Source organism: Aythya fuligula, chromosome 12 (genome assembly GCF_009819795.1).
Source record: "Aythya fuligula isolate bAytFul2 chromosome 12, bAytFul2.pri, whole genome shotgun sequence".
NCBI classification, from domain to species: Eukaryota; Metazoa; Chordata; class Aves; order Anseriformes; family Anatidae; genus Aythya; species Aythya fuligula.
Window position 1 is genome coordinate 13,775,582 of NC_045570.1, and position 22,591 is coordinate 13,798,172.

The 22,591-nt window shown below is 34.2% G+C and overlaps 1 protein-coding gene across 3 annotated transcripts in view; it reads left to right on the plus strand.

Moving 5' to 3' along the window:
- Window positions 1-22,591, plus strand: part of CDH8 (cadherin 8) — a 147,654-nt gene that overhangs the window by 115,682 nt on the left and 9,381 nt on the right. The window contains exons 11-12 of one of the 3 annotated variants that reach the window (XM_032195343.1): window positions 4,070-4,187; window positions 11,998-12,122. In XM_032195343.1, the coding sequence (XP_032051234.1) occupies window positions 4,070-4,187; window positions 11,998-12,092 (213 nt within the window). In that variant the 3' untranslated portion in view covers window positions 12,093-12,122. Of the gene's footprint in view, window positions 1-4,069; window positions 4,188-11,997; window positions 12,123-22,591 lie in introns of those variants that run through there. The other 2 variants (XM_032195342.1, XM_032195344.1) reach the window with 2 other exon arrangements.

The following is a 22,591-nucleotide window of genomic DNA, read 5'->3' on the forward strand; positions in this document are numbered from 1 at the left end:
GATATACAGAAAAGGCACAGTTGTGTTGTGGTATTTCAATGTATTTACATTTACAGTTCAGCTTAAATATAAGTTTAAATCAAATTTGAATCACCATAAAGGAGATTACATCTGAACCTTCTCTGAGACATTATTTGCAGCCCCTAAATATATTGACTGAACCTTCTATTCCCGTTCAGTTTCTAAGTGTTCTATTTTGGGTTCTGATATAATTGCGAGTGGCAAGTGCAGCTGCTGGTGATGTGACAGAATGTATTAAAAACTGTTGATGTATAACGTTGCCAGATGCACTTGCTTTGTTTTAACCTACCTCTAACAGTAGTACAGCTAGTAGGAAAGGAAAGGGAGGAAAAGAGGAAATGTTTGTCCATGCACATATTCCTGTGCTCCTTGTGCATTTTTACACACAAAGGAAAGTTGCTATAAGTGTTCTTTGTCAGTTTCAGGAGAAAAACAGATTTGAACATACTGTTGCAGTACTTCTAATCTAACAATGAACCAGCTCATCCATTTACATAAAGCTAAAGCCAGAACACTGTTTTCCCCTACTCCTAGAATAGAACATCTGTATTGCTGCATAAAGGAAAGTTCCTCCCACACTGTTCCTAGGTCCAGACCCAGTTTTCTCCACTAAAGTGCTGTTTGCTCAAAACAAAGCTACTGAATTTTCATACACTTAAATAGCATAGACAATCATGTGCCAGTGCTTACCCTTGTGTGTAAACTAAGCCAGTATAAAACCAAATCCAATTTTCCCTGAGTCTCTCACCATTTATTTCTATTCTATTTAGTTATCCCAATAGCATGGATTGGCTTTTTCTGATGTTAGAAATCTTCAGATAGATCTTTGTCTCCCTGAAGAAGCAAAATTCATGCAAAGGGCAACATGCAGGTTCTAGCAGTAAATGGCTGGCCCTAGGTGAAAAGGCAAAGTAAAAATTGTACCATAACAAGTCTACTGCTCATAGTGTTATGAATATACAAAGTAATTAAGAGAGAACCATGAGCACCAGTGTAACTACAGAATTTTTTTCAGAGTAGGCAGAACAGTTTTGAGAGAAGTAGGGAAGAGCTTAGTAATTATAAGGAACTGTTTTGATTCAGACAAGTTGCATCACAGGGAAAGACTTCTACACAGTATCATATATTAAAGTCACATGTACACAATGTGTAGTCACATTGATAATAACTTTGTTTTTCTATTTATCCTTCTACATCATTCATTATGATTATACTGGTAATCTTTATACATATTTTTTCAGGCATATTTGGCTATGTAGAAATGTAATACAAATTTGCAGACTATAATGCTGAGTTGTCCTAGGGGATCATTTAAGTATTAATTTCAATCCAGAGTTGCTTGTTAAGCAAAATATGCTCATTTACTGTGTTCCTAGTAAGTATATGTACAGAATCAAATATATCCATGAATTTTTAATATAACATCAAAGTTGAAAATTTATTTGGAATAATTTCAAAAATTTCAAGATTTAACAGCTGAAGGGATATTAACTTTCACTCTAGTGCTTACAGATAAGCAGTTCAGAAATCAGTTTTTATTTTAATTATTATTATAGACCAGTTTCATTATATGAAACGCCTTTGTTCTGCATTTTTTTTACTAGGAAAAAAAAAAAAAAAAAAGAAATCTATAGTGATAGGGATGGCAGGACAGCTCTAGAAGTTCCTCTACCACATTATGTACAACAAATCAAGATAAATAATCTTCCATTACACTATCACACAACACTGACCAGTGAATCATGTTCCTCAGCATATTAAAATGTGGTAATGAGAATTAGTGGACTTTTCTCACTCTGCTACAGCAGCTTTCTATCACTGTATATATATTATGCTTTTTTCCTTTTTTTTTTTTTTTTTTTTTTTTTTTAAGAGCTTACTTTAATGCAAACACACAAAGAAATAAGGTTGCTATGGAAACACTAACTCTTAATTCTTTGATGTGTGCATGTAACACAACAACTGTAGTATTTCACTAAGCCTGTCTTTTGCATATAATTTTATGTGCATTTTTAGAGAAAGAATTATTTGGTAAACAATGAGGGAAATGGATGGAAAGAAATGAAATATTAGGAAGAATTCTATAGGACATTAAAATATATCTGTTCCTTCAGAACAACAACAAAAAAAAAAAGAACAGCAAAAAAAGAAAAGAAAAGAAAAAAAATAGCAAAGAATATGGTCAGTTTCTGTTTCTTGAAAATTTCCAATCTAGATTATATTCTAAGTGTATTTCAAAAAATTTTGGTGAGCTGAAAACCCATATCACTAACGCTTTTGGCTTCCAACTTACAGGTATGTTAACTGAAATCCTAGGGAAAGAGAATTTTTACAGTCAACTCTCCTATACAATGCTGAAAAGAATTAACAATTACATAGCCAGCAGAGATTAAATTGCATAATCATTGGAAAAACAGCAACTATTAAGTGCAGTTGATCCTCCAGTCTTTGCTGTGTCATTTTCTTTTTTCCCCATTGTTACTACATTGTAGCACTGTTTGAAAAACAGAACAGTCATAAAACCTATGTGCCAAAAATACTTGTTTGGAATTCCGTTCTAAATTGCTCTTACCTAAAATGCAGAATTTATAGTACCTAGTCCAGCCCTGGACCAGCCGCAGATGGGTAGTTTCCTTTTAGTTTAGTTTTGTTATGCCTCTACAAAGAGCAAGCTGAAAATATTCCATATAAGTGGGTTCATCTCTGCAGTGGGACAGATGATGTCTGCTTATAGTTTTACATCTGTTTACATCTTTTTCATGCTGTGTAGCTCTCTGTTAGAGAGCTACATAGCAGGTCTCTCTGGAGACCTACTTCTTTAAGAAAAAGTTATGTTAGGCCTTCTTTTTCCAGCCTTTCTTCTAATACATGCATGTGGATCATGGTAATCAAGGTTTCCATCCTGGTAGATACAGTTATCAAAAATAATAATCTATTTATATCTAATTTGAACCGTCAAAAACTTTTTCAATAGATTATTGGTGATAAATCTTCCCTGCCCAGAATATATGATTGGGCAAGGAATTAATTGTCTCAACTTTCTTCCTAGGATTTCCTACAAATTATATATGCCTATATCAAAACCCACTCAAACATTTTTATATAAATAATTTGAAATATTTAAGTTTTGGTGCTAGTACTTGTCATTATCTAGTAAGATTTTATTCTTTTAGTCTTGAAGAACACAGAAGGAGGACTGTGATACTGAGTGTTATTGTATATGTAATATACATATTGACAGTCCTTTCCATTGCCATAAAACCAACATAAAATATTATTTATTAACATTGTGTTAGTAAAATGTTCAAAAAGTTCAAAAGTGTATGAATTTGGACAGAATCAGATTTTTTTTCTATTTTTATTCTAATATTTAAAAATGAAATTTGTACTGTTGCCTAATTTGAAATTAATTTAGCCTACCAGCCTACCAAATTTTGTATCCTAACTTTAGTGCCCTGCATTATTTTGTGAATCACTTTTTAATAACTTTTTTCAAAGCAAACTTGTGTTCCTAATACAGGAATAACTGAGATTTTATTAAAACTAAGGGAAAAACAAACAAACAAACAAAATTTTTTTCACAACTCCACTTACAAAATTATATATTTATAGTTAAGTTATTCATTTTATAGATATTCACATTGAGGAAATTATTAAAAATATATTATACATATTGGTCCAGTAAGTAGCATTGCTATATAATGAAAGACTGCTGTAAGCATCTTGAGTGTTTCTGAATCACATTCTTCCCCTTCTTTATTGCTGAATAATGATTACTTGCCTAAACTGCAGCAGTTTTTACTGGCCTGTCTTATATACCCATCTTTCCTTGCTCTCTGCCTCCTCTTTCTGGAAACACTTTAGATCCGTAGTCACCATTTCTCAGATTTTCAATCTAACATCTTTAATAGCCTTGCAAGCTTATACATTTGCACTTTTAGTCTGGCACATAGAGAAGTGAGAATGTGTTCTATAGAATGGAATGTTCTTTACAATATGTATGTTTAACAGGAGTCTGAATATATAATGAGACCCTTTTCTGTTACAGGTAATTCAGATTGTCAGTGCTGTTGACAAAGATGATCCTAAAAATGGGCATTACTTCCTATATAGTCTTCTTCCTGAAATGGTCAACAATCCAAATTTCACCATCAAGAAAAATGAAGGTAAATATAAAATATATGTACTGTGTACCTGAATTAATTTGGTTGAAATTGCCTTGTTGACTTCCAGTTACTTTAACAGTTTGTCCCTTGGGCAATTAAAATATAGATAATCTGTTTAATGGTACCTTAATTAAATCTCTTAAACCATTGCCAGTATTTTTACAGTAGATAAGAAAGTAAATTGAATACTGGATTTAGATCCAGAAGACAGCGCATTGCCTTAAATAAAAATTTATAGGATGGATTTGCTGCATGTTATATTGCTGTTACACTGAAATTCCAGCGATACACTGTAAGGTGAAAATCTGAAACTATGTTGATAAATAATGTTGGTCTTACATTGACTGGATTTAGATGGGAACATAAAATTAAATATCTGTTAAATCCCCCAAAGGAAATGCCTTTTAAGCCCGTTCGTTGTCTGCATGAAGGTTCCAGAGTATTTCAGTCAAGCACTTTTACTAGAAAGAGGAATCTGCTAGGTCAGCAAAGCCCAGAAGGGCACTTTGTATCACTATACTTCACAGCACTTCTGGAAGGGCATAATATCATTTTATAGTACTACAGAAGTTGAATTTCATGCATGATGGAAAAAAATGCCCATTTAAGCAATAGATTTAAGCAATAGATTTAAGCAATAGATTTAGACAGATACTTTTTTGGGCACACATATACTTGAAGGTCATGTGAGAAAGAGCTGGGAATAATTGCAAATGGTGTTATATGTACTTGTATTTTTTTGAATATTTGGCAAAGATTTTTCATCTCTTTTTTTTTTTTTTTTTTTTTTTTAATTAAATAGCACCTGGTCAAGAATTTTAGTTAAGTTCAGTCTCTTATTTCTCTTATTTTAAATGAAATCTGTATTACTAATAGGAAGATGTATATGTGAGCATTGTATGTGCATGAGTGTAAAAGAAATCTAGGAAATGTCAAACAAAAAGAAAATATTTTCATTTTTTATTATTCTAGCTGTTTATTATTCTAGCTGTTCCAACCAAGATGGCACCATTTTGTTATATGATACTATAAAAACCTAAGTTCTTAAATCTGTTTAAATATATACCGATTTTTTTCTTTTCATTAGATGTTTTCTCTTCCAGCATTCACCAAGTTTGTCTCTACTTATATTTGTACTTTCATGTACTTAATAAATCCATCTATGTTTTCTGCACTTGCTGGAGAAGATTTAAAAAAAAAGCTCTTCAAAATCCATTTCATAATCATCAATAGTGTAAATTGAATTAAGCATCCTGAATGTTAGTTGGTTTGGACCACACAGCATGACAAAATAAACAAAGGTCTTAGCATTTCTCTTCATGTTTAAATACTTAGCTCACATCACTAATTAGCCTTGTCCTTCCAATCTGTTACCCATATAAGACCCACTCTTACTTCTAGTCACAGCCAATGGCAAAGTGCCTCCTGACTTGAGTGGGTGTGAGGAACCTTTCCGTATACCGTATAGTCTAATTTTATTATAACATTGCTACACTTAGTTTTACGCTGGTAATTTTTTGTGCATTTTAATTGGTTAAATGTGTGTAAATCCTTTTAAAACCACCAACTGAAATCTCCTGGAAGCAAAAATGCACTTGAAAAGACTTTTCTGATATAATCCTTCAGCATGCAAAGATAAAATTTCCACTATAAGTATCATTATTTTCTAACAACATTGCTCAGCAAGGGATGCAGTGCATGGCTGATGCTAGAACATGAACTCCCACAAGAAGCAAATATTCCTGTCAAAGCCAAATCAGGGTATAATTTGGTTGGGGTGAGGTTTTATATCATTTAAACATCATAAATCTCTACTAAATCTTTATTTAGTTCTGCCACTTAAACACTGAACTTGAACATGACTTTGGCTTGTGTATATCTGCCAGATAAGCATCAATGATTATTTGTGAACTAACTCCATTGATCCTAAAAAAAAAACAAAAAACAAAAAACAGAACTGATCAATCAAAATTCTCCTTAGTTGTACTAATAGTTGTACTTAGTTGTACTAATGCATGTTTGGACTGTCTAAAAGCCAGTTTGCTATGGGTTGTTAATGTAAGAAAATGCCTATAACAGAACCTGCTCTCATTTCTGGAGAAAGGTGTTTCTGAGGATTAGATCAGTGCACAACCCACTTAGGCTTGGAACTGGAAAACATTTCCTGACCCTGGTGGTCAAAATCCTTGATGTCTTCCTGACTGTGACACCACAGCCTTGACTTCCTTTCATGTTCCTAGCCCTGTGGATTAATTCAAGGCAGCAAAGATTGCCATGATTCCTGCAGAATAAATGCTGTCCTCTTATGGATCTTACAAATAGATTCCATTATCTCAGGAAATAAAACACAGAAACCTGATCTTTTATTTGCCAGCATTAGTGATTTTTAAAAGTTATTTTTCATATCTTGCCTTTCTGAAAATTCTCTCAAGAGCAGAGGTAACAAAAAGCACCCCTCAAGAGATTTTCTGAATTAATACTGTCCTTTTGGATTCTTAGTTTGTGCTTTAGATAGGATTGTGACATTTGGCAATTACTTCTGTACTTCACAAAATAATGATCACAAAATGAGATCTGTTGTCACTAGTATGGAAACAATGCATTTTGGCATCTGCTGGGGGAAGAAGGCTGCAATGCTCTGTTTCTTTCCCTCATACTAAGATGGAAGTATTTTGGAATTTTATCTTGCTTTATGGGATATAAGCTTAATCATTAACTCATGTACTCTGTTGCCTATGAGCTAATTCTGTCGTTAATACTTTCCAGATTGCCCTAAGGCAACTTCACAAGATACTTCAGTAATTAACTGTGCTCCCCAATTATACTACAAATATTCTGATAGACTACTTTGTTATTGCCAAATCCGTTTAACTGGGTGACACAATGGTATGTCTTCATCAGAAACCAGAAAACAAAAACAAATGCTACTTCCCAAAGATTAAATTATGTTTTGTAAAAATTATCCTGTGATCATAGCAGAATCTGTTCCTTTAATGGATATACCAACATCCTTTCTTTCTTTGTGCTGTTAAACTTGCATATTTACAATGTCTTCTGTGTAGACAGGATGTCCTAAAATAACTGAAGAGGCTGTAGTGTCTTTCTGATGTAAGTAATGTAAAAATGTAAGTTTAACTGTCATCATACATATCAAATGTCTGCAGATCATCTCTCAGCGATCTTTATTTCTCATATCTCCTGATCTGTTCCTCCTGTTCTTTTTCCAGCTCAAATGTCTGCTACAGAGTAGTTTTTCTTAGGTTTTGTGCCTTGGCTAAATGGGCAACTACTGATAATCTGAAGGAAAACAATCTTACTGTCTCAAATTGTTATCTAAGGAACACATTTGGCCTACCAGATGCATAAACTTTTATCCCCTCACAAGAGAAATAATTAAATTGTGGTAAAAATGTAAGAAGTTAATGGAACAGGGGAAATCACGTAATGTTTTCTCTGTTGATCCAGGTGACTAAACCTGTGAGTCTATGCCATATCAAAGCCTTGACTGCACAAACTCAGACAGACTGCCTGATCGCTTACATTTCACGTCTCTGTGCTGGGTTTCTGGAGAGAAGCAGAAATGGGAAAAATGATAATAAATGTTTTGTGTAGTGCTTCTGACAAACTTCAAACCAGCAAGAACCTAAAACTTAAGATGAAAATATCTGATGTTTAGACAGATGTTGATACATTCTAGCGATGTGTTGTTGAATCCTTAGCTGAATGTAATTAACTCGCGCAAAAAACTGTAGGAGCACAACGAATAACAAAACACTGACAGGAACTTAGATGACTGTTAAGTATTTTGTACTGTCATGGCATCAGTAACTTGAAATGAGACCTCTGGAAATGGAATTAGCATTTATTGACTGTTTTTTCAGGTGAGTGGTCTTCGCAAAGCATTACCTAAAATCTAATGCCAGTACATTGATCGTCTCCTGCATGCTAAACAATACACTCACAGCAATACCTGTTGTCAGCATCCAATTCCTACTGTTCGTATGGTTTCCTTAGTTTATTCAAGTGAGAACAGAATTTTTTGCTAAAAGCATTTTCACAGATGTAAACATTTTGATATGCTGCCAATGCAATTTTTACTTTCAAAAACTAGCAAATACATCTTTGCCATAAAGTGACTTGAAGTTTTTCCCAAAAGATGTTTCCATTGCATTTCCATTTTTCTCATGCCAAATTCTGTTTCCTAACGGAATAAACCCTGAATAAAATGTTCTACAGTGCCTTTGATGCAACAGCTATTCTGGCAGAAGTAATGGTGCATCACTACTGTGTAAATGTGGTATTACACACCTCTAACTAGGGCTCATTTAGGAGCAGCAATCACAGGGTTGCTTGGAACATGGGCAGACCTTGTCCTTAGGGTTAAGAAAACCAACCTAATGGCACACATTTGTATTCCTGCAGATGTCCAATAGCCTTATAAGTAATCAGCCTGCCCTCTCCCCAAAATATTCAATGTCTTTCTGGAGCTCTGATTTTGGGCCAACCTGATTATCATGAGTGCAACAGAAAGAAAGAGTTTCTTTTGGTGGTGGTGGTGTTTTTTTTTTTGTTTGTTTTGTTTTGTTTTGGTTTGTTTTCCAATTGAAACATATACTTCATTGTACTTCAGTGATGAACTGTTCCGTTCATTCTCTGTATCAAACTTAATATTTATGCTTAACCATGAATACTCTATTATACTTATGATACCTGTAACAGCTCCAAGAATATTCATGTTTAAATGCCCATTTCTTTTGTTCTTCCAATCTAGCAAGTTTAATCTGTCACTTGATCTGTGCTGCCTTGAAAGTAGTAGGCAACGTGTCATTCACTTAAAAGGAAATAGCCTGGTATTATAATCACTTCAATCACTAACTGGCTTGCATGCCTTTGGACACTATTGCACATCTTATTCAAAATTTGCTAGTTCTCATCACTGCCTCACCATTAATAAAGACATATTTCTAAACTATTTAGAAATTGCTAGAGAAGATAATACATGCAACCTCTCTCTCTTTTTGATGTCCTAGGTAAGAAAATAAAAGCAACTGATCAGAACTACTTAATTTTTGAAAGTATTTCTGTTTCATGGTGCTTTTAATATAATAAAACCTATTTTTTTCCACATCTTTTTCCTGAAAATATTTTTAGCAGCATCTGTCAAATGCATACCTGGAGGGCAAGTCTTTTGTTCCCACAAGAGACGCATGCTAAAATGAGTTTCTTTCCCTGAATCAGTTTCCTTTTGCATTTCTTGATAAGTCTCTCTGCCATTGTCTCAGCTGCCAGCTAAAGCATCTTCTGTGGTTTTGATTGACTTTTCTTTCCAAATATATACCTCAGAAAGCTAAGAGGAGGCACTGCTATTTCATTGCCCTCCTTCCACGTTGCCCAATTTCAAAGTTAACCCACTGACCTCAAGTACAAATTGCCTTAGCAAGGACATCATTAAACCCATCTTTTCTTGATGGATGTACAATGAACATCTAGAATAACAGCACCCATATGGTCCCTTAGATAGGAGCTGTAAATCCTCTTCTTTGCAGTTTAATACAATTTTTCAAGAGCCTTGGGAAACTTTGTGGCCCAGCTGCCATCCATGCCAGAGGGCGTTTCATGATAGCAATTCTCCAGGGAAAGCACATGCTTATATATTTCTGATGTCTGTAATTATCAACACCATATTTTTATACATCGATACTTGGACTTTCAAAGTACAGTTCTAATATGTCCCAAGTCACAAGGAATGCTTGCATAGCAATATGCATTCGTTGTGAAAGTAGTAGAGTTAAAAATAAATTATACCTATGTATTAAAAAACAACAAACACAAACTGTTCTATAAGCTGGGATTTCTGTGCCAATCTGCCATCCACAGACACAGGTCATGTTTTCCAGGAGTGCTCATAATGAAGAAAAACAAAACAAAAAACAAAACAAAACAAAAAAACAACAACAACAACAACAACAACAACAAACCACATGATATTATAAATAATATGCTATCAATCTTTTTTTTTTTTTTTTTTCTTCCCAGCATGGCGTTAAAAGTGGAGCTGTTTAAATAGCAAAGTTCAACATTTATAGAAACTGAGGATAACAGAACAATCTCAAGTTATTACTATTTTTAGAACGGTATAGTTAATAATGAACTGTTTAGTCCTATGGAACATTTTAGTTCTGTTGCTTCAGAGTATTTTGGTGTGAAATTGTATTTCAGAAAACTCCTATATTTTGGATATAAAATTACATTTCTCAGGTAAAAGTCAAAATGCTTTTTATAGACTCAAACTACTACATTCTATGTATTATCTACAAGTTTAGATTACACTGCTGGGTCCAAGCCCAATTCTAAGAGTAATGTCTCAAGTGTTTCTTGGTCTATGTGCTGGAAAGCAAGTAAGAATTACAGTCCAGCTGTGTGGTGGTAAGAGAAACACTCTGCTGCTTAGCTCCTCCACTATTGGAGCAGGCAGGCAGAAAGATCCTGGCCTGAAAAAGAGAAGGACAGGTTCTAGCTTACAATCCATCAATAGCCAAAAAGTGGTATTCAGCTAGTACAAATGCTTTTCCTATGGTGTGTGTTTGCCTGAGGTAATAAATTTTGAGTCCCTGAAATAATTTGTTTTTCTAACAGAGGAAATGCTGTTCTGTATTTACTAAACTTAGCTTTCTTCATCCTTATTCCATAGACAATTGACCAGATTGAAAGTGCTTTGGATCAGAAATATTTTAGATCATTCTTTATAGGAAAAGTAACCAATGTTCTTATTTACATATCTGACAGAATTCTGAGATGCAGAGTCATCCTGTGGTTTCTGAAGAATCACAAAGATAAGCCCTTTTTGCTAGTGATAAAGTAATAAGCAATGCCAGGTGGATATCAGTACTATACATCTTTTGATAGTTCTCAAATTCTAGAAGACTGGTAGAATTTCAAGTTAATTATTATATCACCAAGGGACCCCAATACATTCCAGTAGTGCTCAGAAGTTCTGACTTGCCAGGCACTGAATGCATTTTCATTTCCATTGTATGATTTCACATTGTTGTTGAAGTTATATATTCAACTCCTTTCTACTATACCGTTTTGCAGTCCTAGTAAGGTTACGCTTCTCATGGTACAGTAGTGTTAGTCCCATCTAGTCTGAGAACATGATTGAAAATATTCTCAGTATATATCTTTCATACCTAATAGCTTTCTGCTTCCTTTCCCCCTTTTTTCTTTACTATTTCTATTACTTTACATCGCTATTGACTATGTTCCGTTGTTCCCTGATGTTCTGTTTTTCCTTGATGTTGAATATCAATTGAGTGCTATTTGAAACAACTTCTCTGGCATAGACGGATGTGATGTTATTTTCTGAAGTGAAGATTCCATTCATGTGGATGGGAAACCAGCATTTCTCCACTCCAATCCTTTTTGTGCCACTTTCTTCACTGACACCTGCTTCTGCTGTCTTTCCCATCTTTCTTCTTGCATGCAGATCACTGCTCTTTCTGGACTCCCTTCTAATTAGAACTACAGAACAGGTGAAGACTAAGTGCAGTTCCTCTGCAAACATACTTTTTAGTCTTATCTGGATGATTTACACCTTCTTACAATGGTTGTGTGCTTTTCAACACTTCGATAAGCTAAAAAACAAGATGAATTCTTCTTGGTGCCTTTAACTGCTCTAGCTGAAAGTGAATGTCAGAAAAATAGAATCAGCTCTTCAAAGACTAACCTCAGCTACCAAGCTCCTCCACACTTTGACCATTCTGTCTATTCTGTCCATCTGAAACCTTATTCACTCCTCTCCTGTATTCAGGATGCAGGGCTCCAGACAGACAGATTCCCTCTCTCCTCCGCCCTAAGCCAGAAGTGATCCATCAAGTCTTCATTCAACTGGACAGGCCAACCTGATGAATGAACCAGCAAGGAGGGGGCCATCTGGTAAGCCAATTGTCCAATTTGAGGCATCTCTAGGCTCTTCTTCACAGCTCTTCTGTGTTCCCCAGCACGTCTGTACTTTTTACAGTTTTGCTGCTGGTAAAGTGTTTCTCTGGGAGCAGTTCTGTTCCTAATGCTGTTTAATTTTTCAGCACTGTTTTAGTTTAGCTCTGTGATGACAACTTCTTTCCAACCCTCACAAATGTAAACCTTTATACAACTACAGAAGAGTTGTATATACAGAGTGGAAAATAAGAGTAATTTCCACAGCATTATACCCTTGCAGAAAAAGTATTTTCTATTATGTAAATTGATCACAATTACATAGATATTTCAGGAAATCAATCTAAACATGACCCAGTCCAAAACAACACAAAATGTGAGTGAGGAAAACCAGGATAATACTGTATATACGTGTATACAGCATACTATTATGCATACATGACCGAAGAGACTTTTACTTCACTTATTCTTAATTTTTTATTTGTGCTGCTAGCACAAATAATGTTGCCAAGGCATCAATTATGTTTCATTTTGTAAATCAAACTAATTAAGAACCAGATGCAATCTGAGTGAAAAAGATCTGAGGTCAGTGTTGTGTACCATATGTATGACAGTGCTTACTCATGATGAGGAGATGGATTGGACAGCTGTGAATCTTCCTGCTGTAGGAGTTTTATCATGCCCAGACAGTGTAACATACTTATCTTTTTCCAGTTAAATTATTTAATTTCATAATAAAAGTAAAGAAAGGTGAGCAACACTGACATTACTTTAAAAGAGTAAGTACATAAAAGGTTGTGAAAACGAAAGAGAAGAGGAAAAGATTTTGGCCAGCAAATTATCATGAAAATAAATTTCTTTTAGTAATGATGATGTGCAACATGGTTGAAAGAAACAATAGAGATAAGAACAAATTGAATCCTCAGTATGAGTTAATTTCAGCAACATAGTGAAGAAAATAATAACAATTTGGTGTCTCAAAACAGCACAGCTTAGCAAAAAGAAAGGTGTGGTTCTTACTGAGTACAGAACTTCTGTGTTAGTTTTTAACAGGACAACAGCAAGATCCACAATTACTATCCTTCTGGAATTGGTCTTTCCTGTTAAACATTGCTTAAATAGCCCTTTACTTATCAAGGGCTCCCTAAAAACATAACTCCTTGAAATGTAACAGCAACCATGATAGTTACATTATAGGACTTCAAATGTATTTCATAGTAGTATTTGCCTCCTCTCTTATCTGTGTCTAGTTTTAAAATCACTGATATGTAGTCGAATATGGCAGCAAAAACACATCTATTTTGTGAAATATTTCTGCATAGGAAAATGGAAATTCAGTTACTGTCTCCTTTCTCTTCCCTTACACTTCCCTATTCATTGTTTTATTACAAGTGTTATATTTATTTCTTTTTTCTTAAACAAACAAAATAGAAACAAAATTTATATATATGGAAGTTGGAAAAGAAGTTCCAGACTTTTTAATGTGGTAATGTCTGTTTGGACAGACTATTTCCAATGTCTTCTCCACTTCTGATCTGTAAGTTAGCATATGGACAGCAGACATGTGCTCCTTACATCTCACAAGTTGTTTGTGTTTTAAAATGCTATGATTATATATGCAGATTAGTAAGCTTAGTACTATTTAATCACATTAAAATAAAGTTCTAACATACATTTTGCTTTAATGTTAGGTGAATTAACCAAGTTGTTGTCCTAGATGGGCAGATCAGCTTTCATGAAAGCGTAGGTCTTTAACAAGTGGGAGTGAGAGGAGAAGTCTGCATAACGGTTCATCACTATCGTTTGTCATGTTTGCTACGCTTACTAGGTTCTCTGAATGATGTAGTATTTCTTCAGCTGACAGTTTGCATTGGGAATCTAAGGTGCTTATAAAACAGAAATATTTTTCTCACAAAAAAAAAAAGATCACAGGATCTGTTGAAGAAGATATATAAAATCTCTGAAGTGTATTGCATCGCTTAGACTATGCAGGAGTAATCCCTTCCACTGCTCCATGCCATATGTTTCTTTGTATGTTTTTTTGTTGGTTTCTCTGTCTGTCTTTTTGTTTGTTTTATAATTAACTGCATATAGGATATATGGAGATAAGTTTACATGTTTTTAATCATCTATCTTCTGAAAACATATTAAGAGATTTCTGTCAAAGTAGAACTTCTGGTTTCTTAGTGGATCCTCCATGTTTTCTGCATAGAACAACTCCTGAGATGGAAGTGTTCATGGGCAATGCACTGCCTATGTTTTATTGATTGAGAGCAGGTTTAAATCACTCGGTAGGAGGGACGATGTCCCAGAGCTGAAGTTTCTGCTGGGGCCTCTGCCCTGTTGCCATCTCAATATATTACTGTATTACCTTAACAATATTACCTTATTATCTTAACAAGTTGCTTTCAGCTCACTGTTAGGTTTTCTTTTATTTTGAATATATGCATTTTCTTTCTAAGTAGCTATGTAATTATGGCACGAAACCATATTCTTCCTTGTTTTGTGCCTTATAAATTTATTGGTTGCTCTTGTAATGGAATGCTTTGCTTTATCATGCTCTAATATATGCTGTTGAGGGGAAATTACAATTTATTTATTATTGGTTTTAGTTGTACTTTTCTTTTGCCATTTAATGAGAAACTAGCTAGTAGTCCCATTTTGAAGTTGCAGTTGCAGTAAAGATTAAAAACCACCCACTTTTCCACTAGAGTGAGAATTTAAATAGGCTAAAAATGGAAAAAGAAAGAAAGAAAAAAAAAAAAAAAAAAAAAAAAAGCAGAAATCATCACAAATTAGCAGTTAATTTTTTCTTCTGATTATTAAAATGTTAATTTTATTAATCTGTGTTATAATAAATCCACCATACAGCACATAGAAAGTATACAGACTGTTGGAACATGGTTCCTCCATTAAGATGGAAGGTATTCATTTTTCACACTTAGCCAAAAGGCTCGTCTAAACAGACTACTGAAAAGCATTGTAATGTGATTGAAAAGGACAAGGACCATGTACCAGTTTGCATCCTGTTTTGAACCAATTACACAAGTGGTGTACAGGAAGAAAGTAATTATTACTGGAATCAGTCATTCTTCATAGGAGGAGACCATTACATTGCTTATTACATGGACTGTATGTCTATGCATTCTCCTGAAGCTGTCTGATGTGATCACATTTATTCCATACTCCTTCATTTCATCCTCACTCCTTTCAAGGCTGTATTTCTTTGGCAAGAGCAACTACAGTAGTGACATAGCCATTTTTTAATAATTTTGACCAGTGCTTCATGTACCAAGCTTTAATGACAAAACGACAAAACCCCTTTATTCTGGTGTGGTTTTGTATGTGTGTTTTATCTTTTGATACCACTTATGATATTTTCCCATCAACTTGTGATTTTGTAATTTGCATGGGTGGCCTTGTTGTAAAATGAGTCACATTGTTGGTCTTCATTTAATTCAGTCTAATTAGGATGTATTCTATTTGGCAAGCATCCAGTAATTAGTCACATATTTATGTAATTATTAGTATTTAATGTTTATATAATAAATATGCCTAGAAGGCAATCCATTTAAGGGCTAGAAAAGAGGTAAAGTACGTGATATTCCTGAATGCAGAGATCTTGCATTCTGAGCCAAATACAGAAAATAAATGAAACAAGAAGTTGACCCTTCTGGTTTAGGGAGAGAGGGTAGCTAAAATGATAGGATACGCATACTTGGTAATCAGTGCTGATTATAGAAGGAGTGAAGATGGGCCCCTGCTTGAAGTGAAATAATAAGGCAGCTTATTAGGGAGAGATAAATAGAAGAACTTCAAGAAAAGGACCAGATGTCTGCTTGATGGTACTGGAGAGGAAGAGCTAGTGGGGTCTTTGGAAGGTAACATGGCTGGGTGTGTAGTAGACTACACAGTAGACTGCTGTGAAGCAGCTGAGCAGTGATAGCTGCCTGCCTATATTAAGATAGCAAAGTCAGGTCACTTCAGATTGACCTAAACTCTAATTGTGGGCTCAAGTAAGTAAACTTAACTTCTGCTGTAGGCTAATGGCTATGTGCATTCCAGGGGAGTAATTGTTACAAAAAAGTATTTTTTTCATACATCCGATTCTATAAAAAGAGATTACTCAGAAATAAAGCATTTTGTGTGGAATTTTGAATGGAGTTAGGTATTGAGATCACAAAACTTAAGAGTAGGATTGGTAATAATCACTAAATGTCGATAACAGTACTCTGCTTGTATTCTAGAGACTGTAGGCCTGTCTTGAACCTGAACACTATTTTTTTTTTAATAATGTAATAAATTAATAATATTTTTTTAATAATGTAATAAATGACAATTTTCATCTTGCTTTCATAAAAACACATAGAATTCTGATTTTGTTTGGATTTTGTTAGGAATCTTTCATTCAGTCTAATCTAAATAAAAGCTAAAATCTAAAAAGCTAGGTTATAGGAAATCATAAGAAATTTTTTAAAATATTTCATGTAGCATTTTTGAGCTTGTCACTCCTGAACCTTGCTGAACTCTGCCATGTCACCTTCTATAGCACTTTAATCCATTATATATAACTGTTCTATAAATTATATAGTGTTCACCCAATACAGATTAAGCCCCTTTGATCTAAGAGCAATCTACAAGAGTGATGTTTTTTGGCTAAGGAATTGTTCTGGAGGTCAGAATAGTTCTGTATAGTTTGGTTACAGGTTTCCTGTATGATTTTGGACAAGTCTTTTGATCACCGTGTCTGTCATTTATGCCATGCATTCATTGCAGACATTCTTTTAAAATGTTCATCTGGTACTAACATATGACGTTAATGGTACCTGTTAGCAGCTCCCTACAGATCAGTAAGGAATGAGATTTTCAAGAGTGCATTACACTGTCTCTTTTGATTTTTCTGAAACTCCTAGTTGCAAAACGTGTAGAAGTGATTCTGTAGCTCAAGAAATGAAATGGAGACCTGCCTAAGGACCTGGAATACTAAATACAGAGGAATGTAGTTGATTCTATGCCAGATGTCTCTTTCTATACCATCTTTATCTATCCCACAGCTTCTGTCTCTGTGCTACCATTTTCTATTTTTGAATGAGAAAAATAATCTCCTGTAACATATTTCTCTTGTTTTGTGCTTGTCTCCTGCTAACTCACCGGACCATAGAAGTATTTGCTAAAAACTTCGTAGAGTTCTAGGGCAGTCTGTGTAGCAGATCCACTTGCTTCAAAGAACCTCGCTTTTTCTATACTAAATTTGTTTTTGCTTGATTTTTTTTTTCCTTTTCAAACATGTATCTTTTGTTCTATTTTTCAAAGTATCTGTTTGTTGTTGTTGTTGGTGGTGGTGGTTTTTTTTGTTGTTGTTTGTTTGTTTTTTTCTGCTCTTCTTTTGCACTAAGTTTTCCTTCAAGCTCATAGGTTTGTGTTTGGTTGGTTGGTTGGTTTGTATATTAAGGTGTATTCTCCTTTGCCAATATCATTGCCTAGTAATGCTGTTACTTGACACTGCTTCATATTTTTTTATTGTGGCTCTTGCCTACACACTTCATTTGTATTTTGACAGACTCTTATCATGAATTAGAAGACAACAGGACAACAGGAAACAATTTCACTGTGATATGCAAGTTGATCTCTTTGCGTAGAGGTTCATTACCTATTTGTTCCTTATAATTCCTCAGCATCACGTGAAGAGTACTAATGAATAAGATGTTTTCTATTTTGTTGCTCATGGATTTGAATTGTGACTGACAAATGCTTTACTATGTGCAGAATCTCCATCCTTGGATTCAAGAGCTGTCTGGATGGCCTTGCTTGAATATTCTGTGGTTCTGTGAAAATTCTAGAACATCTTATGAACTGATGCTATAAATTAGCTTGTAAATCTATGGTATTTATTAATATAAGCATTGACTTTGAAGTAATTCTACAGCTGTGAGACAGAACTCAAATGTTGACATCTTTTAATGGCTCCTTCTTCTTTCCTGGTTGTGCTTTGTGTCATGATGTGTATAGCATGTATGCAAAGTTAGGGGCTCGCAGTATGCACAGATCTTAAAATTTAAAGGCATATGCATATATGTTTCTGTAGACATCAATAATCTGATTGTACATGCTAGCCTGGAGTTTTTGGCTACGTCAACTTTCCTGTACATAGTACTTACAGTATACAGAAGGTATAGGGTTTGCAGAAATGTTCCCAGTAGTATCTGGAATGTTTTGTTTGAAACTTTTATATTGCACTCTACAAATGGATATTTTTTCTTTCGGCTTACTGAAATTCCTTCTCTAGACATATTTTGCTGTGTCCAGCATTTCAACTGACCATTAGTTTTCACCATAGGAGATATCCTCATTGAGAGGTGTGCACATAATAAGACACTGTATATATTTTGGATGTAAGACAGGGGTCTAAATTACTGCCATTAACGTTCTGACGATAACAAATTGTTATATGTAATCTGCATATGAGAACATCTTCAAAAAGTCATTATCAGACTGCCTGTGTGCCCAGGGGCAATCTTCTACCATAGCATTTCAGTCTTTCAAATTACAAAAAGCTAATATAACTCCTGATGACATTTACAAAAATGTATTATAGCACTTCTTTCAGTCCTCTCACATAAATTTTTCTCAGTGGTGTTAAAGGGAGTTCTGTGTATGTAGGAGCTGCAGGGGCTGGCACTTTTTAAAATCAAAGCTACTTTTTTGTTGTTGTTAAATCACACCAGTTCAAGAAAATGTTAAGTAATTTTTTAAAAAAATATTTTCTGACTTAAAAGTGCCACAGCCAATGTAGGTTGTATTTAACTTTCAGTGCTCTTTGGCAGAGATTGCACATTCTAAATTTTCATAGCAAGTTGTTATGTCAGACTTGTAAACCCCTGAATGTTGGCATTTTGTAATGGAGGTGCTGACAAGACCTTTATTACACCAGTACAAATAGGCAGCATTTCAATAAATTCTGGTTGTTTTTGTGTGTCTGTGGGTTTTTTTTTTTTTTTTTTCCTTTTAATAGTCTGGTTGTTGCTTTCTGTCACTGTATTTTAAAGTGAACATTATTAAAAAAAAAAAGTAGTAATAATATTAAAAAAAAAAAAAAAAAAAAAAAAAAAAGCAAAAAAAAAAAAAAATGGTATGCCCTGAATTTAGCTTACTAACTGTCGTAGCAAAGCTTTAGGTTGATAGATCCGATTTCAGATTCAGATTTAAAGGACTGTTATATTATCTACCAGTGAATTAGTCTAAATTCTTGTGGTCTGCACGTGCATGTTCCATAGCATCTGGACAGCAAAGATAATCATTTTGGCATGGGGAAGTGGATGTTAATTTGCTTAGTGTGAAACTCGCTTAAATGCCAAAAACACATCACATTTTAAAACCAGAGATGTTCCGACTGAAGTTCTATATTTTGTACTATTGTTTTCATAGTTTAAATTATAGAAAGCAAGATTCAATTCAAACATCCATGATTGTCTTAATATTCATGAAGACACTGAACTTTTCCAGATCCAGAAAGTAAGTCACTGACGTAAGAATTGAAGGACATGTGAGGAAGGTAAAGAACTTAGTTTGGAATTCCTTGGAACTCTTCCATCAGCTAACAGAAGTGTTATAAATTTCATTGAATCTGCTTCAGATTTAGCTTTACACATAATAGATTTCTGAATCAATGTAATGTGTAAAACTGTAAATCTCTGTGACAGAAGGGGCTTAAATAGCTGTCTTTACTTAGCTTCACCTCCTTGACTGCACTTGTAAGTATGCAGTCATGGAAAGAATAAGAATTCATTATCCCTAAAGAGAAATACAGATGGCAAATCCTAGGGATACTTTGGCTTTCTTATTTATCTTCAAAGTATCTTGCTGGAATCTGGTAAAACAATAATGAAAAGTTCTTGGTTTAGATGTAAAATATTGCCTTTATTCTATCAAAGCATTACAATACACAGTGTTACATTCTGAAACTTTTTGGTTAAAATAACAAGATAATAGAATTAACTAGAATATGTAGATTTCAAAAATGATCCATCAGTCTATGCAAATTGCTGTGTTAATAATGTATTTTTAATGCTAAGCACATTTGACAGGCATTTCATCTCTCTTTCTAAACTAGAGCTTGGCAACCTGCATTAATTCTTATACTTTACAGATGTAACATTCAATGCACATGCCATGTAGTGATGTGATCCGAATAAAGTAAAGCATGTCAAAGCAATGTGATTATTAGTAAACAAGTTTGTGGCTGGCTTGTTGAATACAGACGAGAAAAATGAGAGGCAAAAGCCAGTGCTATCTTAGCATCTCTTGCATCTTCAGTGGTCTGAATTTGCTTCAGATTATGGAAGTGTCAATCACAACTGGCATCAGGGAACTTGGAGGAGATAAATGGGCAAAAAATCAGAGTAGGTGAGATTAAAATCATGGAGGTAGGGTACTGTTCAGTGAGAACAGTAGTGATTGTAGAGCTTAAACAGACCCAGAGCCCAAGGTTTCCTGTTTTTGACTTGCCATTAGTAAATTGCCTTGTATATTAACAAGAGAGAGAGGTATTATGTCGTGATTATTTTTCTGCCCTGTTAATAGTAGAATTAGTATTATTTCAGACAATACATGCTTCAACATCATTATTTCATTAGCAGGGATTTGCTATCCTTTCTTCAATGGGTTAAAAAAAAATAAAGTACAAAATGCAATAGTTGCTGCTAGACTGTAAGTGACCATATAGCTAGGTATGATTATAGCTCTGCTGGACTAAAGGTCAAAGGAAAGTTTTAGAATACTTAAGAGACAATTATCTAAAGTTCAGACTTTTCCAAAGGAATAGAACCAAAAATTATACAGACTATTATCTAAGTTCACATTTTTCAAAGGAAAAAAAGTAGGAGGAAATGCCGACTCCATCACTTTGCTCTTATTTGCCTGGGTTTTGGTGGTTTGTTTTATTGTTATTATTAATTATATCAAAAATTTATTTACTGCAAGTTCTGCACCAAAATAATGTGATTATTCACCCTTCAAGTAATTTCTGCATGAGTGAGATATTCTACATGATGAAATATTTTGTTCATAATTCAAAATTCTCAGCAGCACTTTTTATATCAGCAGAGGAATACATGCCCTGGAAATGTGCTTAGTTACTTTATTCACTGGTAGATTCAGCAGTTCCATTTTGGATGAATAAGCTGTTATTATTTAGGCCAGTTGGTAAAGGAAAAAAAAAAAAAAAAAAAAAAAAAATATACTATATAATATAGTATCTACTACATTTTCCAATTCTTCACCTTGTCAATGTATTTTCACTCATGAAAAACTTTTTTTTTTTACCCGTGTTTTTATTGGTGTTTAAAATGATTCCAGAAACTCTAGATTTCTAGAAACACAAAAATGCATTAAGATGGTTGATAGTGTGTCATAGGCATGTTTTGTAAATTGCCATTATATGTCAGTATGGTGAAGCAGAGACACTTTGATCAGTCAGCTGTAATTTTATAGCACAAAAACTTTTTTCTTTTGAACCTGATGTCTGCTATCAAACATGATAGCAGTCATCAATCTACTTTTTTGAAGGCATCACAGATTTTTGACATTCATGAAAAGCAAGTCAGTTTGAAATACCTGTGAATGTTTCAGTGTCCGTATGATTTGGTTAATATAAGTCAGAATATACTTTAAAAATAGCATCTTTTTATTTTCAGCTTATTTTATAAGCCTTCTACTTGAACAAAATACTTATGCATTCAATATAAAAATTATGCAAAGGGCCATCTTCTTTGTATACTGCTGTTCAATGGGATTTTTTTTTTAATTTTGAGATACTGTCTCCTCAAGGAAGATACTCATGTACATGTGTAAAATGACACATGAAATGTATATACATACGTATGTATGTTAATATGTATACATAAGTTTTCATTAAAAATGTATTTGGTGTATATATACATCAGTGTTGAAAATGCTGAGATTAATCATGAAACAAAATTGTTATGCTAATGAACAAATAGTTTTTTCTCCACATGCTAAAGACAGGCAAACTTTTAACAAGCAAACTTAGAATCATAGAACCTGTAGCCATAGAAGTGGTTTGGGTTGGAAGGGTCCTTGAAGATCACCCAGTTCCAACCCCCTGGCAGGGACATCTCCCACCAGACCAGGTTGTCCAGGGGCCCATCCAGCCTGGCCTTGAACACCTCCAGGGATGGGGCATCCACAGCTTCTTTGAGTAACCTCTTCTAGGGCCTTTTTTAAATTAGCAGGAAGTATCACAGTAAGGATGTTCTTGCTGCTCTATTACTTATGCCTAAGGACTCTCTGTATTACAGAAAATCAGATTTTAAACTAAAAAATTTACAGAAACTCCCCTTAAGCTAATGATTTCAGAAAATAGTTTCAAAGATAGCCCTAATAAATATAAAGAAATGAAATATACTTCGTTGTGGTTCTAGAATTTCCAGCTGTAAAGTTTCCAATTAAAA